This window comes from Lipotes vexillifer, unplaced genomic scaffold, assembly GCF_000442215.2.
Source record: "Lipotes vexillifer unplaced genomic scaffold, Lipotes_vexillifer_v1.1 scaffold159, whole genome shotgun sequence".
In the NCBI taxonomy this organism is placed as follows: domain Eukaryota; kingdom Metazoa; phylum Chordata; class Mammalia; order Artiodactyla; family Lipotidae; genus Lipotes; species Lipotes vexillifer.
The window spans coordinates 3,695,050-3,709,915 of record NW_006770589.1 but is presented as its reverse complement, the minus strand read 5'-3'; the positions used below and the strand labels follow the sequence as shown (position 1 = coordinate 3,709,915).

At 35.2% G+C, this 14,866-nt stretch overlaps 1 protein-coding gene across 1 annotated transcript in view; it reads right to left on the bottom strand.

The window, feature by feature from the left end:
* LARP1B (La ribonucleoprotein 1B) overlaps positions 1 to 12,356 on the bottom strand; it is a 112,310-nt gene extending 99,954 nt beyond the window's left edge. Inside the window, 5 exon segments of the mRNA XM_007446260.1 lie at positions 3,068 to 3,233; positions 3,477 to 3,620; positions 7,936 to 8,073; positions 10,171 to 10,345; positions 12,315 to 12,356. Of these exon segments, the coding sequence (XP_007446322.1) occupies positions 3,068 to 3,233; positions 3,477 to 3,620; positions 7,936 to 8,073; positions 10,171 to 10,345; positions 12,315 to 12,356 (665 nt within the window).
* Positions 12,357 to 14,866: the final 2,510 nt, after the last annotated feature.

The following is a 14,866-nucleotide window of genomic DNA, read 5'->3' as shown; positions in this document are numbered from 1 at the left end:
AAGCAACTTATACACCTTAATCTTCTGTCTTCTCTCTAGGAAAGTATAGAGAGAAGTGTAAATGAACAAACTGTATCATCAACGACTACAAGTTCCAAGATATAAAGATAATATGAAGAATACATATAATAATGGCATTTGAGAAACACATATTTAAATTACAGCCTGCATATAAAAAAAACGAGAACAAGATTCTAGAAAAACAGAAGAGGATAAATAGGGGGAAATGTAGAAAAGAATAATACAAAAGAAATACAGGACATCAAATGATATGGCTTACAGTTTAAAAATCCTATACTGTTTCCAAATCACAGAACAAGTTTTCAAAGAAGGGTGGCAAATGATAAGAAAGCACACCAGCTCATATATTTAGGAGTAAGACTGGGTAACTCAAGATACCCTTGAATTATTCAGGTCAAATTCTAACTTTGAAGAAATAATCACCTACAACTGAAAACTGGCTTTGAGCTACCTTTCACTGGGTGGGAAAAATGTCTTATTTTAGAAATGTAAATACCCAAGTTGCTTCTTTATACTCTGATATTTATCCAACTATCAAAGTGCAAAGCTCCCTTAGATCAGTGAAATTCAACTGACGTCGCAGTAACACTAATAAATCATTTACTCTTCTTAAACGCTAAAGAAAATAATTGAAGTCTTGAAGAAATTAACATTTTGATTTTTGTTATGCCTCAAAAGCCCTTTTCACAGTGCCTGGCATGTGGTGGGCACATAATACATCTGTTCTGCTTTCTGTTACACTTCAAAAGCCCTTTCACAGTGGCTAAAATGCAGTAGGCACATAATACATACGCATAAATTTGAAATTTTCAGACATTAAGACATCTGATTTAAACACAAAAGTGTTCTTAGACAAAAACTTCTCTGAATAATTAGTAAGATTCCTTTTTAACCTAGTACTCTGTGAGAAACACAGTATCTAAATAAATCCATAAATCACTATTACCTATAGTATACACTTTTTAAAACTTCTAACGGGCTGCAAACATACTTGTGTCTAAATCTGAATGCCAAGAGACTGCCCAGTTAAAAATAATCAAGATCTTCCATTTTTAATATCCTGATATCAAAAATGTCAAATTATTAACATACATTTTCAGTTAAAATGATTTTAAGAACTCAACCATCCATAATACAGTTAAGCCTCTTACTTCAAAATATTTAGCATAATATTCCTGAAGTACAAGAAGTTTTTCAGTAACTTCTCAAAGAGGAAAATCCAAACCCTAATGAATAAGCTTATCTATGTTTGAGAAACCTTAAAGACACAAAGTCAAAAGCATGACTCCTCAAATCCAGATGTCCACTAATCAGAGAACAGTAACAGTGAAGAGCCATTCTAAACCTGGTGCTCTAGTATCTGCCAAAAACTCTGCTGCTAAATAATAACAAAAAAAGGAGTCATGCCCAATGCCATGTCTGATACTTTGTTCAGTGTCCTAGGGGACATTATCATGTCCTACCTTAGAAGCTCTGGATTCTACACTGCATGATCAGAAATTTTGTCAACACTGAAGTAGCTATGCTCCTCCCTCACTTGTATGAGCACACTGGAGGCCGATTATCCTGACATGGAGTTGCATGTCCACTGTCAGGTCTCAGAAGGGACCTGGCAGCAAGAGTTACAAAGGAAGACAGGAATAGTGTTTTGAGGTTGATAGCCACATGCCAGGCACTTTCTGCCCATAAAAAGGCCCTTTTCTTCATTGTTTGCATCAACTGTAACAAAAGAAGCAAGAATAAAATAAACAAGTTGCTTCATATTGTAAGCCAATCAAATCCACCATGAAGGCATCCCAGGAAGATGCCTGGTTGATGCTGATGAATATATTATTTTCTATTACTGGACTAGGGTCCATTTTCTTTTTAAAATAAAGGTGGATGTTTTAAAAATGATTATGGGGCTTCCCTGGTGGTGCAGTGGTTAAGAATCTGCCTGCCAATGCAGGGGACACAGGTTCGAGCCCTGGTCCAGGAAGATCCCACATGCTGCGGAGAACTAAGCCTGTGCGCCACAACTGTGAAGCCTGTGCTGTAGAACCCACGAGCCACAACTACTGAGCCCGCGTGCCACAACTACTGAAGCCCACGCACCTAGAGCCTGTGCTCCGCAACAAGAGAAGCTACCACAATGAGAAGCCCTCCTACCGCAACAAAGAGTAGCCCCTGATCACCACAACAAGAGAAAGCTTGGGTGCAGCAACGAAGACCCAACAAAGCCAAAAAACTAATAAATAAATAAAACTAAAAATGCTTATGCCTTTTCAAAAATAGCCTTTTTCCTCCCCTTTATAAGGATAAAAAGAGGTTCAAATTTCAGTAAATTAGTTAGGCACATCACTTGGAAACACTTTTCTCACCACTATATAAACACACTATGTAAATATGCAAAACATCCTACACAATACTAACAGGCAGAGGGGTTATTTTTTGCTTAAAGATAATACAACAAACTAATATTCTCCTAAACTTCAAGCTCAATATTCAGAAAGCAACTACTACAAGAACTAAAATAAAAAGACTAAAACTAAAAAAGATTAGGTAGTCTCCTTTGAATATGTGTCACAAAGAAAGAGAACTTAGAAGTTAAAAAACAAACTTATGATTCTGAAACCAACTGTTATAAAATTCAGAAGATATCACCATTTTTTGCCATTTATGTTCATTTGCAAATTTTAATATAAACATTTATTTGCAAATAAGCTAAATTTCACTTGTTCAATTTCAAACATATGAAGTAGTTTTATATTCTTATATTTAATCATTCATATTATGCCGTGACATTTTAACTAATATCCTTTAAGCAGAGAAGTACCTCAAGAGAGAAAGGAGTCTTATATAAATAACAACATGAACCAAAAATAAATTTTTTAAAATACTTTATACATGCTCTACTAACATTTCCTAGAAACAAAATATAAAATACTATTAACATGTTCTAATTTTACTAATAAACAGCTTAGAAAATGTTATATTATCAGTGATGTTAAAGTTTGATATTGCAATGGATTTTCCTGACCCATCTCTTTAAGTCTGATTGACTTACATTTGGCGTTTAATATACTCTTTAAGCAATGCTTCTTCCACAGGATACACCTGTACGCCTGTACCATCATCATAGTAATACATCATACTGGTATTAAGTTCTGTTTGAAATGGCTGACCAGTCCTTTCACCATGTTCTTGATAATCATATGAATAATCAAAGTTCACTTGATGTAATAAAGAAAAAGAAAAATGATCACAGATTGAAAAACAAAAAAAAAGAAATAGTTACTATAAAGAAAAATCCAAAGTGAAGTATCTCAAGGGGTAACAAACAAATACAAAACCATCTTTATTATCAGACACGTAAAATCAGTTAAAACAGTATATGCGATAGTGGGAAAAACAGACGACTTGCACACTTTTTTCAGTGTTCATCTAATTTAACAAAACAAAAAATCAAGTCTCACATCGAGGATTTCCTCTGCCTCGTCCTCTTCCCCGTCCTCGGCTTCTTCCTCGGCCTCTAAAGGTACCTCGGATATTACCACCCTCACTTCTCACACTGGAAACTTCATCTTGATCATCTCTCTTTTCTCTTTCACGCCTCCAACCTTTTTTAAAATAACAATATTTTTATACATTCCAATTTGAAACTATGAAAACATGATTATCTTTATGAAAACGTGGTAACCACCCCTCCCCACTTTGTAACTAGTTATTAGTAACCAGTCATTCTTCAGAAAGATACAAACTTAAGAGATTCCATAGGAATTTGTCAATATGTCTCTGGCATACAAGACATCTTATATATTGACATATAAAGAAGATATTCTGATAAGTAACATACTAAAAAGATAACGAGATCATTTGCTAAAACTGTACTGTTAAAAATTTAACAAGTTCCAAGACAACTGAGTTTTGTACTATATAAAACTCCTAAAAAAAACTTCTTTTCACAATAATACTTATTTTCACAAATAGGAATTTTTTTAAGGAAAGGGTATTTCTATTTAAGTAAGACATTTCTTTTTAAGAAAAAAGGAAATGAAAACTGGGAGAAGATATCTGCAGCACAATATAGCAATTATATCCAGAATACATATAGAACTCATACAAATGTCTCATGCCCTTGTGCATCCTCTCTCTCTCGGACGGACGGACACACACACACACACACACACACACACCCGCAACCAAATAGGAAAAAATCATTAAAAAACTGGCAGGGCAAACAAGGAAATGCAAATAGACAATAAAAAAACAGTGCTCAGCCTCAGTGGCCTTGAGAAATGCAAATTAAGACAATGAAAGAGTATTTTTTTATCTGTCCCAGTCTGAAAAACATTTTAAGGTCCCATAATATCAATATTTTTTTGTTTTATTTTTCTGTTTTGTTTTTTCTTTTTTGGCTGTACTTTGTAGCATGAAGGATCCTAGTTCCCCGACCAAGGATCGAGATCAAACCTGTACCCTCTGCAGTCCTGCAGTGGAAGCACAGAGTCTCAACCACTGGACCGCCAGGGAATTCCCAATAGCAAATGTTGACCAAGACAGAACTTTTGTATAATGCTGGAATAAAAACAAGTACATTTCAATTTTGAAAAACAATTGGACACAATCAAATAAGTAAAGGTATGTATACCCCAGAGACCAGGGTTTTTCAACCATGGCATAACTGACATTTTGAGCCAGATAACTCTTTAGTGTGGAGGCTGTCCTGGGTACTGTAGGATGTTTAGCATTATCCTTGGTCTCTACTCACTAGATACCAGTAGCAAGTTTTAGAATTTTAAAGTCATATTTTGTGGACAATTGAGTAAATATAACCATTGACTAGATTTTAGATGATATAATGAATTAGTGTTGATTTTCTTAGATGCTGCATTTTCTTGGGACATCAGTGCTGAAGTGTCACGATATCTGCAAGGTACTTTCAAATGATTCAGCAGATGGATGAATTAAAGATAGCAGAGTGACTAACTCTGGATGGTGATTAGACAGGGACTCACTGCACAATGCTTTCACAGGACAATATGCCTTAAAAATTATCAGACTTAAAAGATTTCAGTAGAAAACTATAAAAGCAAATGCTCAGGGAATTCCCTGGCAGTCCAGTGGTTAGGACTCAACACTTTCACTGCCGAGGGCATGCGTTCAATCCCTGCTCGGGGAACTAAGATCCCACAAGCTGCGTGGGGTGGCCAAAAAAAAACCAAACAAACAAAAAACACAAATGCTCAGCCAACTGCTTCCACATATCCTCCTGTCCTCCTCTTTCTGAAACTTGAACAAACCCTGATGAAATAATGTTATCTGGGGAATGATTTTTTTTTAATTAATTAATTTTATTTACTTATTTTTGCCTGTGTTGGGTCTTTGTTGCTGTGCATGGGCTTTCTCTAGGGGCTACTCTTCATTGCAGTGTGCGGGCTTCTCATTGTGGTGGCTTCTCTTGTTGCGGAGCACGGGCTCTAGGCATGAGGGCTTCAGTTGCGGCATGTGGGCTTCAGTGGTGGCACGCGGGCTTCAGTTGCGGCACGCAGGCTCAGTAGTTATGGCTCATGGGCTCTAGAGCACAGGCTCAGTAGTTGTGGCGCACGGGCTTAGCTGCTCCACGGCATGTGGGATCTTTCCGGACCAGGGCTCGAACCCGTGTCCCCTGCATTGGGAGGCAGATTCTTAACCACTGAGCCACCAGGGAAGTCCCTGATGGGACACTTTATGATGGATGGATAAGGCTAACAAGACCTGAACCAACTCAACCGCAACACAATCTGAAAGTAAGACACCCAGACATTTTATTCCTACTGCTGTGACACAAACACACTATGAAATATTCCTACCAAAACCAAAACAAAAATAAACTGGATCTTAACCAAACCTCTAGTTATTATTGCCAGTTACACTTAGAAAAGACAAAGGAACATGTTAAGGAGTATCACGATAAAGCATTTAGCCAAATCCAAAATATGGGAAATTCCACAAGACATATGACCTAACATGTAGCAAAGGAAAGAAACATTGGTGGAACTTCCCTGGTGGCACAGTGGTTAAGAATCCGTCTGCCAATGCAGGGGACACAGGTTCGAGCCCTGGTCTGGGAAGATCCCACATGCCACAGAGCAACTACGCCCGTGTGCCACCACTACTGAGTCTGCGCTATACAGCCCACAAGCCACAACTACTGAGTCCACGTACCACAACTACTGAAGCTGGCACGCCTAGAGCCCGTGCTCCGCAACAAAGCGAAGCCACCTCCATGAGAAGCCTGCGGACCAAAACAAAGAGTAGCCCCCATATCCGCAACTGAAGAAAGCCTGTGCGCAGAAATGAAGACCCAACACAGCCAAAAATAAAATAAATTAATTAATTAAAAAAAAAAAGAAACATTTGGCAATTTCTTATTACATTAAATATACATTTACCGGGGACTTCCTTGGCAGTCCAGTGGTTACAACTCCACGCTTTCACTGCAGGGGGCATGGGTTCAATCCTTAGTCGGGGAACTAAGATCCCGCATGCTGCATGGCACAGCAAAAATATACACACACACACACACGTTTACCATACCACCTAGCAATCCACTCCTAGATGTTTACCCAAGAATCTAAGACATATGCCCACACAAAGGTCTGTACACAAACGTTCATGGAGGCATTACTCATAACAGGCAAAAACTGGTAACAAGCCAAATAGTCACCAAGATGAATGGATAAAGGAGAATATCCATTCAATAGAAAACTATTATGCAATAAAGAGGTAGAAACTACTGATATATGGAACAACACTGATGAATGTGAAAATCACTATGCTGAGCAAAAGAACACAAGAGGATATAATTTATATTACACAGTTCAGTTTATATGAAATTTTGAAAAGATAAATCAAATCTGACAGAAAGTAGACTCATGGTTAGGGGACTTGACAGTAATTTCAGTGTACTTTAATATATATAATTATTAACTCAGTAAAGTTGACTTTTTAAAGAATGATCCAGAAACCACCCAGAAGAGGCTCCCACTAGCCAACTCTGGGACAATTTGAGTATCAAATTAAACAATCATGATAACAATTTCAACCACTGAAAACATAAGAAGCCTTCAGTCCACACTGATAATAGGAAGTTGTTCTTTACAGTGGGATGCCAGCTAATAAATATAGAAAGAATGATGCAGTAAGACAAATACTAGTATAGTGAAATTCTGAAGATTACCTATTCAGCATTTGCAACCATCATGGTAATAATCAGGCAAGAATAAAAATCACCAATGGAAACTGAAGCTCATATGAAAAGTCTGATGAAAAAATGGGTATTCCCACAGTCTCAAAGTCTCTCTCCACAAATTACATGTTAATTACCAAGGGAAAAAGGGTATCTTTACAATAAAGAAACCTGGAGTACCTCATCTTAACCAAGCGCTCAAAGTTAATATCACCAATAATAAGATAAATCAATACCACATGTGTTTTCAAGTTATACACTACAAAGAAAACCATTTAACTTTTTCAGTATTCCTGCCAAAAATTTATAACCCAAATCCAATCATGAGGAAACATCAGAAAACCCAAAGGTATAAGTATAGCTACCACATTACTGTCCTATAGCCTTCAGAAAAAAATCAACGTCATGAAAGACAAAAGCAGAAGAATTATTCCAGACTAACAGAGACAACTAAACGCAATGTGTGATCACAGATTAGATCCCAGAAAAGAGGAGAAAAAAAACTGTAAAGGGCATTATTGAGAAATTCTGCCTGTGGATACTCACAGTGTATTACTGATCTTACAATACATACTCTGAAGGTATTTAGGGTTAAAGGGGCACAATGTCTGCAACTTACTCTCAAATAGTTTATACTATACATGGTTATTAAAATAGTAAGATTAAGGCTAGATTAGTCATTTTTCTCTTAGAATGTTACTTACTTCGTGTGTCATTTCTCCTATTGTTATGTGATTTATTTGCTTCAGGTTGACATCTTGAGCTATTCCGGGACCCTGGTCTTTCTTGACTGTCTGGTCTTACATCATCTAAGTGGAGTGGTACCCACTTGTGCTTATTAGCTTGAAGAAAACAAAATAAAATCATTTAATGACAATGCACCTTTTTCATTAAAGCTTTGCAATTGTGAAAGGACTCTGAATTTTAATTAAATAAATGAAAGACTTAATTTGTCCTTAAAGGGATTACTTGTAGAGTACCAAAATGATTTTCTTCTGCTCCCCCAGCTCTTTAATAAACTTGTTTGGGCAAATAATAAGTTTCTAAAACTCAAGTGAAAAGCCAGTGATAGAGTATCACTGGAATTCTTTTGCTTTTAAGTGAAATGCACACTCTTCTGTTTAATTCTGACAAATAAGCCATAAAAAATATTACGTGTATACACTACTTCCATCTAATACTTGATACTTAGGCTTTAGAACAGGGTATACCTGATAACTGTTTGACCAGTGATTCAAAACACTTTTAGTTTCAAATCACTGCCTCAAATATTAATTATCCAGCATCACTACAAATGAAAGAGCTTTTTCAAAATAAAGTATAAAATCTGTCTAACTGCATTTGATAAACCTTTGTATAGCTACTACACATTTTCCTAACTTAAGAGATACAAGCAATTTAAAGCTTCTTGTTGACTAAATGATAGTGTAATTAATTGTTTTATTTAGTATAGTGAAATTCTGAAGGTTACCTATTCATGAATTCCATAGTTAAGGTTCCAAAATGTTCAGTCTTCTGCCCACTATATATTTCAACTAAAACAAAAAGACTCATGGGCAAAGGAAAAACTATCAAAGTAATTAAGGGAATATTAGTGTACTAATTTCCTACTAATACTGCAAACTACAGACAGATAAGGAAAAGAGAATATGAAAGAATCTAAAAACTCCTTAAAGTCTATACTGTAAATTCTATCAATGGGATACTTTGGGCATAAATAAGCACTTAAAGATAAACATGTGTGCTCTAAGGAGAGTCAATTCATGACCCGATTATATAAAATTACTTTAACTACAAACACCCGCATTTTAGTGTTGGCTAATCAGTTTTAATTGAAGCAACTAACAAGGAAGACAAATTTTAAAGCAGGATAGGTCTTGCTACCTGTATGACTTCTAGACAGTCAAAAAGACTACTTATGTATCAAAGGAGCATGAAAAAGGTAAGTGATTAAGCATTCAAGAAATGGGGAAATTTTTTGTAACAACCACATGGTTGTCCTACTGCCACCACTTCTGAGCAATTACCCTTGGCATACTATATCGAGTGAGCCTCATGATTACTCTGCTGCTAAGGGTTATAATAGTCATCAAAAAAAAAAAATTCAAGTAAGTGCTCAGTACATGGTAGGCTGTTAGCTCCATTGTTAAAGAAGTTGGCTGGCAACTACTTCATCATGAAATGTCCCCTCCCGTGCCCCATCACCTCCAAGAATTAAAATGCTTCAGTGGCTTCCCACAGCACTTAAAATACCAATTCCAAGTTACCAAAGCCCTGAATAACAAGGCCCTTTTCTACCTCTCAAATAGCACCCCCTGCCCTCTCCCCAGAGTTCACTTTGCCTCAGCTACTGACCTTCTGACAGTTTAAAGAACTTTTCTGCCTAAAAACCCCTGAAGACACTTTTATTGAGACTCAGAACACTGAATGAGAATATGCTTTTACCAATTAAATCATAATCTGTCCCTAGACACATGAGAAGTTCCCAAAAGAATATGGAAAAAGATGTAAAGACAGTATTTTTTTCCTTCAAAGAGTAATGGGGGAATGCAATGAGGAAAAAGAGTTGACCAAGATTGTTCTCAATTTTGTCTCAGAAAAATATTTTCTCAAAATTTCCTGAAAAAAAGGGAGCCGTTCCAATGCAGATTTAAAAAACAATAGTTACCATACAACTTTCCAAGAATATATCTACACCCACCTCTATAGGTGGAATTTAAATCCATTCTTACATAAAATACAAGTCAAACATAGAGAGGAAAGTCTCATAGTTCAGAAATGCTACAAAAGAAAATCAGTTACCATTGTAGATGGTATCCTGAAGAAATCCAAACTACTAACTGGTGACTACCAGGAATCAACTGATTAAATACAATTCTTCATTACTACAACTCTCTTCAAAAACTTAAAAATCAAAATGAAGATGTAAACAAACTAACCTTTCTTTCGTTGATTACTTGACTGAGCCTCATCCTCACTGACATTTTCACCAGGACCATCTAATTTTGTTTCCCGGCTTTCTTTGCTTTCACTGTTACTTCTCTTTTCAACCTTGTCTTCTCTTTCTTTTCTGTTTTGTGGCTTCTTATTTCCTAGGCTGATGACACTCTGACACTGCAAAAAGGTTTTCTGAATGAAATAATTTTCATGAACATTTTCACTAACATATCCAAAAATCTGTGGTAACACCTTACCTAAATATTACAAGAAGAATGACAACTTTTATCAAAAATAAAAAACTACTTTACAAAAGACACTGTTAAAAGTCATTTGAAAAACTGGAAGAAAATATTTGCTAAGTATTTGATAAAAGGACTTGTATCTAAAATATATAATGAACTCTACAGTGCAGTAACAAGAAAACAATTGAAATGTGGGCTAGAGTTGAACAGACACTTCATCAAAAAGATATAGTGATGACAAATGTACATGAAAATGTGCTTGACATCATTAGAAAAATGCAAATTAAAAACTATAGTGTGATACCACTATACACCTACTAGACTGACTAAAATTAAAAGGCTGACCACATAGAGTATTAGTGAGGCTACAGAATAACTAGAATTCTCATACACTGCTGGTGGAATATTTAAAAGTTAAATAAATAGCTACCATAAAATCTAACCATTCTACTCCCAAGAAAAACAAAAGCATTATTCCATGCAAAATTTTGTACATAAATGTTTATATAGAAGCTTTATTTTTTTTTTTATAAATTTATTTTTGACTGCATTGTATCTTCATTGCTGCACGCGGGTTTTCTCTAATTGTGGTGAGCGGAGGCTACTCTGTTGTGGTGCACGGTGGCTCATTGCGGTGGCTTCTCTTGCTGTGGAGCATGGACTCTAGGTGCGCGGGCTTCAGTAGTTGTGGCACGCAGGCTCTAGAGCGCAGGCTCAGTAGTTGTGGCGCACAGGCTTAGTTGCTCCGCGGCATGTGGGATCTTCCCGGACCAGGGCTCGAACCCGTGTCCCCTGCATTGGCAGGCGGATTCTTAACCACAGCACCACCAGGGAAGTCCTGATATAGCAGCTTTATTCTTAATAGCCCAAAACTGGAATCAACACAAATGTCCACCAATAGGTGAATGGACAGCGTTATATCCATACAATGGAGTACTACCCAGAAAATAAGAAGGAATGAACTACTAATACGTATAACATAAATAAATCTCAAAATAATTAAGCTAAATGAAAGCCAGAAAAAAAAAAGAATGCATCCTGTATGACTCCACTTACATAAAACTGTAGAAAATGCATTGTAAGTCAACTATACTCCAATAAAAAACAAAAAAACTGTAGAAAATGCAAATTAACTAAGTGACAGAAAGCTTATCAGTGGTTGTCTGGGATGATGGGGTGAGGGGGTGGAATGTGACAGGAAGAATTACAAATTAAGTTCATTATCTTGTTTGTGGCAAAGGTTTCATAGGTCAAAGCGTATCAGACTGTACACTTGATATATGTGCAGCTTATTATGTCATTTATACAACTAAGCTGCTTTATATGTTGTTTAAACTACACACCAATAATTCTGCACAAATTACAAATAGTAAGATGTACAGTGTCAAATGAAACCATGTAACCAGATACCATATATGCTACTTCTCTAAAAAGACTTTTTGATAGAATATCCCAGAACATCTTTTAGAACTTCTTTCATAGATAAATTAAAAATCCATTTACTGAACATCTCTTGATATGATATATATGCATATATATGCATGTGTATATAAAGAGTTAGGACCTCAACACATTGAAAAGACTGTAACTCAAAGAAAACATATATAGAATACATTCTGAAACACAAAATGGGCTTCACTTAGACACATTAAAAAGTAATCTATTTGTAGGCATTACGTGAAGCTGACAGCATGGTACCCCATCCTTTCCAAATGTGTGGTCCTGAGAATACAACCAGATGAAGGCAATGTGATGAATGAAATCAAGGTATCTGAAAAATGGGTATTTTATTAATGCAATTCTCTAAATTTGAAGTAAAGTAAATCCAGCACGTTAAAATGAGAATACCTTCCCTTTATTTTTTTTTAAAAAAAAAAAAGAAGTCTTAAAACAATACTCACTTCAGTGTTCATTAATTCACTTGGTGTTGGCCAGTTCGACATATCACTGAAATCACTAGCCTATGAGGTAAATAAAAGAAGTGTTATGTCTGCAATTTAGAAATTTTAAGTAGAAAAAATATTTTCTAAAAGTGAAAGCAATTTTTAAAATCACCTCATTCAATTATATGCAGGCATTTGCAAAAATAATGCAAAACCTCCAAACAACAGAACACAGCAAGAGGAATGTCTTACAATCCAACTTGTGGCATGAATAATGACCTTGACTAAACTGATAGAGACAGGATAACAGAGGCATATGGGGATTTGGATAAAGGCTACAATTTTCTAGTATATTAACTTTAAACTAACATCAATGATAGACTTAGAAGAGAAAAATACACAATAATCTAAGAGGAGTTCCTTTCAAAATAGTTAAAAACTATTTCTTGTCGTGACATACCTTGTTGGATTTCTTTGTCTTGAGTTTTCCTGCTTTTATAATCGGGGGGGAACTGCACTCTAAAACAAAACAAAACAAAACAAAAAAACATAGAATTGTTTTTACAACCACATCATGCAAAATATTTAACAAAATAACAAACTAATTTCAGTTAAGTCAGTGGAATAATTATTCTCAACAAAATCCAAAGTTCTGAGACTCAAATTCCTAACAAGAAATCAACTACATTTCAAATGTAGATTCAAAATGGTCTTCAGTGTTCAAATCAAGATGTAGAAAATATTAAGTTTACTTACACTGAACTGATAGACCAATCCATTCACTAACAGAATGTAACACAGAAAAATTAGCAATATAACATGTTTTAATACAGTAAAGTTAGTGAATCAACTCCCAACGGAATACATTTATATATATATATATATATATATACATTCACATGCATCAAGGAGCATGCAGAAAATAAATCAGAAGACTTCAAACTATTTGTCGTCAGAAAACAAAGTTTGGCGACCGTAATAGGCTGGTATCTAGATCCAAGCCATAAAAAATAGAAGCGATCTCTGTAAAAGTTTGTACAAGACTATCATGGTATCATCACTTGTCCCGCTTGAATAAAAACACAAAGATTGACAAATATAATCTTCATTGTAATGAAGCTTTACAGTGTCTTGTATCTTGATTCATTATCTACCATGATGATCATCTAGCTAAACATGACCTAAATATTAAAAAGCAGAATAAACGTGGGATCTGAAGCTACAGAAAACACAGTAATTCAGCAAAACATGAATCCCACAAATCAGCAATGTGGCAATGACCAATTCATAGACTAAAAGCAATCTTTGAGTTAAAACCCAGAAACATTCAAATAAGATTTCATGAAAGGAAGATTGATGAAGGATGAAGACATCACCAGGGATGGGCACACAGGGATCTTTAATATTGTAATAATTTTATTTCTAAAGCAGAATAGTGAGTACATGGGTATTTGCTTTATACTTCTTTATACTTTAGGGACACATATATAAGTGTATACATATGTGTCAATGTGCATAAGGATAAATACTTCACTAACAAAAATGAGATACAGAAAAAAAATACGGATAGGAAAAAAAGGGAAGCAGGAAAAAACCTAATTTAACAAAAACAATATTTGAACATTAGAATTTGACTGAGGTATATTTTGTAAATATCACGTATATTGTATGGAAGTTATACAGTATAGAAGATTTGAAAGACCTTTCCCTCATGAAAGTAGAAAACATGTCCCAAAACATTGCTAAGTCAAATAAATTAAGTGCCTGGTGGTTACAAAACACAGCCTTATACAAACTACCTGATGTACTGAAAAGTATTTAGGGATAGGCCACACAAGCGAGTCTTATTACAAATCAATTAGACATTAATAATCACAAAATTAAGGTCAGAAATTTAAAAAATTATTCTGACCACATAAAAATAAAACCTTTTAACTTCAATATTAAATGTTATTTATAAACCAAAAAATATTTGAGCATGAGTTAATAATCTTTCTATTGCTTTAAAATCAGGGGACTTCCCTTGTGGTCCAGTGATTAAGAATCTGCCCTCCAATGCAGGGGTCACGGGTTCAATCCCTGGTCAGGGAGCTAAGATCCCACATGCCTCCTGGCCAAAAAACCAAAACATAAAACTGAAGCAATATTGTAACAAATTCAATAAAGACTTTCAAAATGGTCCATATCAAAAAACAAATCCTTAAAAAACAAATATTAAACAAATTAAAAAAATAAAAGGGAGAGAGATTTTGATTTCAATAAATTCTTTTGAACTCAAAAATTTTGGATTTTTGTTTAAATTTTACTCTCTCAACTTTAACTCCTCCTCAGGAAATACAATGGGAAAAAGTGCACATTTAACTCTGTGGCCTCTATAATTCTGACACTTTATCAACGGAGTATCATTAAGTACACAATCAATACTGTAATTTATTCTCATTAAAAGTATTTGACAAATTATGCTGGCCAATGTGGTTGGATACGCTGGGATAGGAAAGTGATTTCTTTTTTTTTAATAACTTTTTTTTTAATGTTTACTTATTTATTTATTTATTTATTTATTCTTGGCT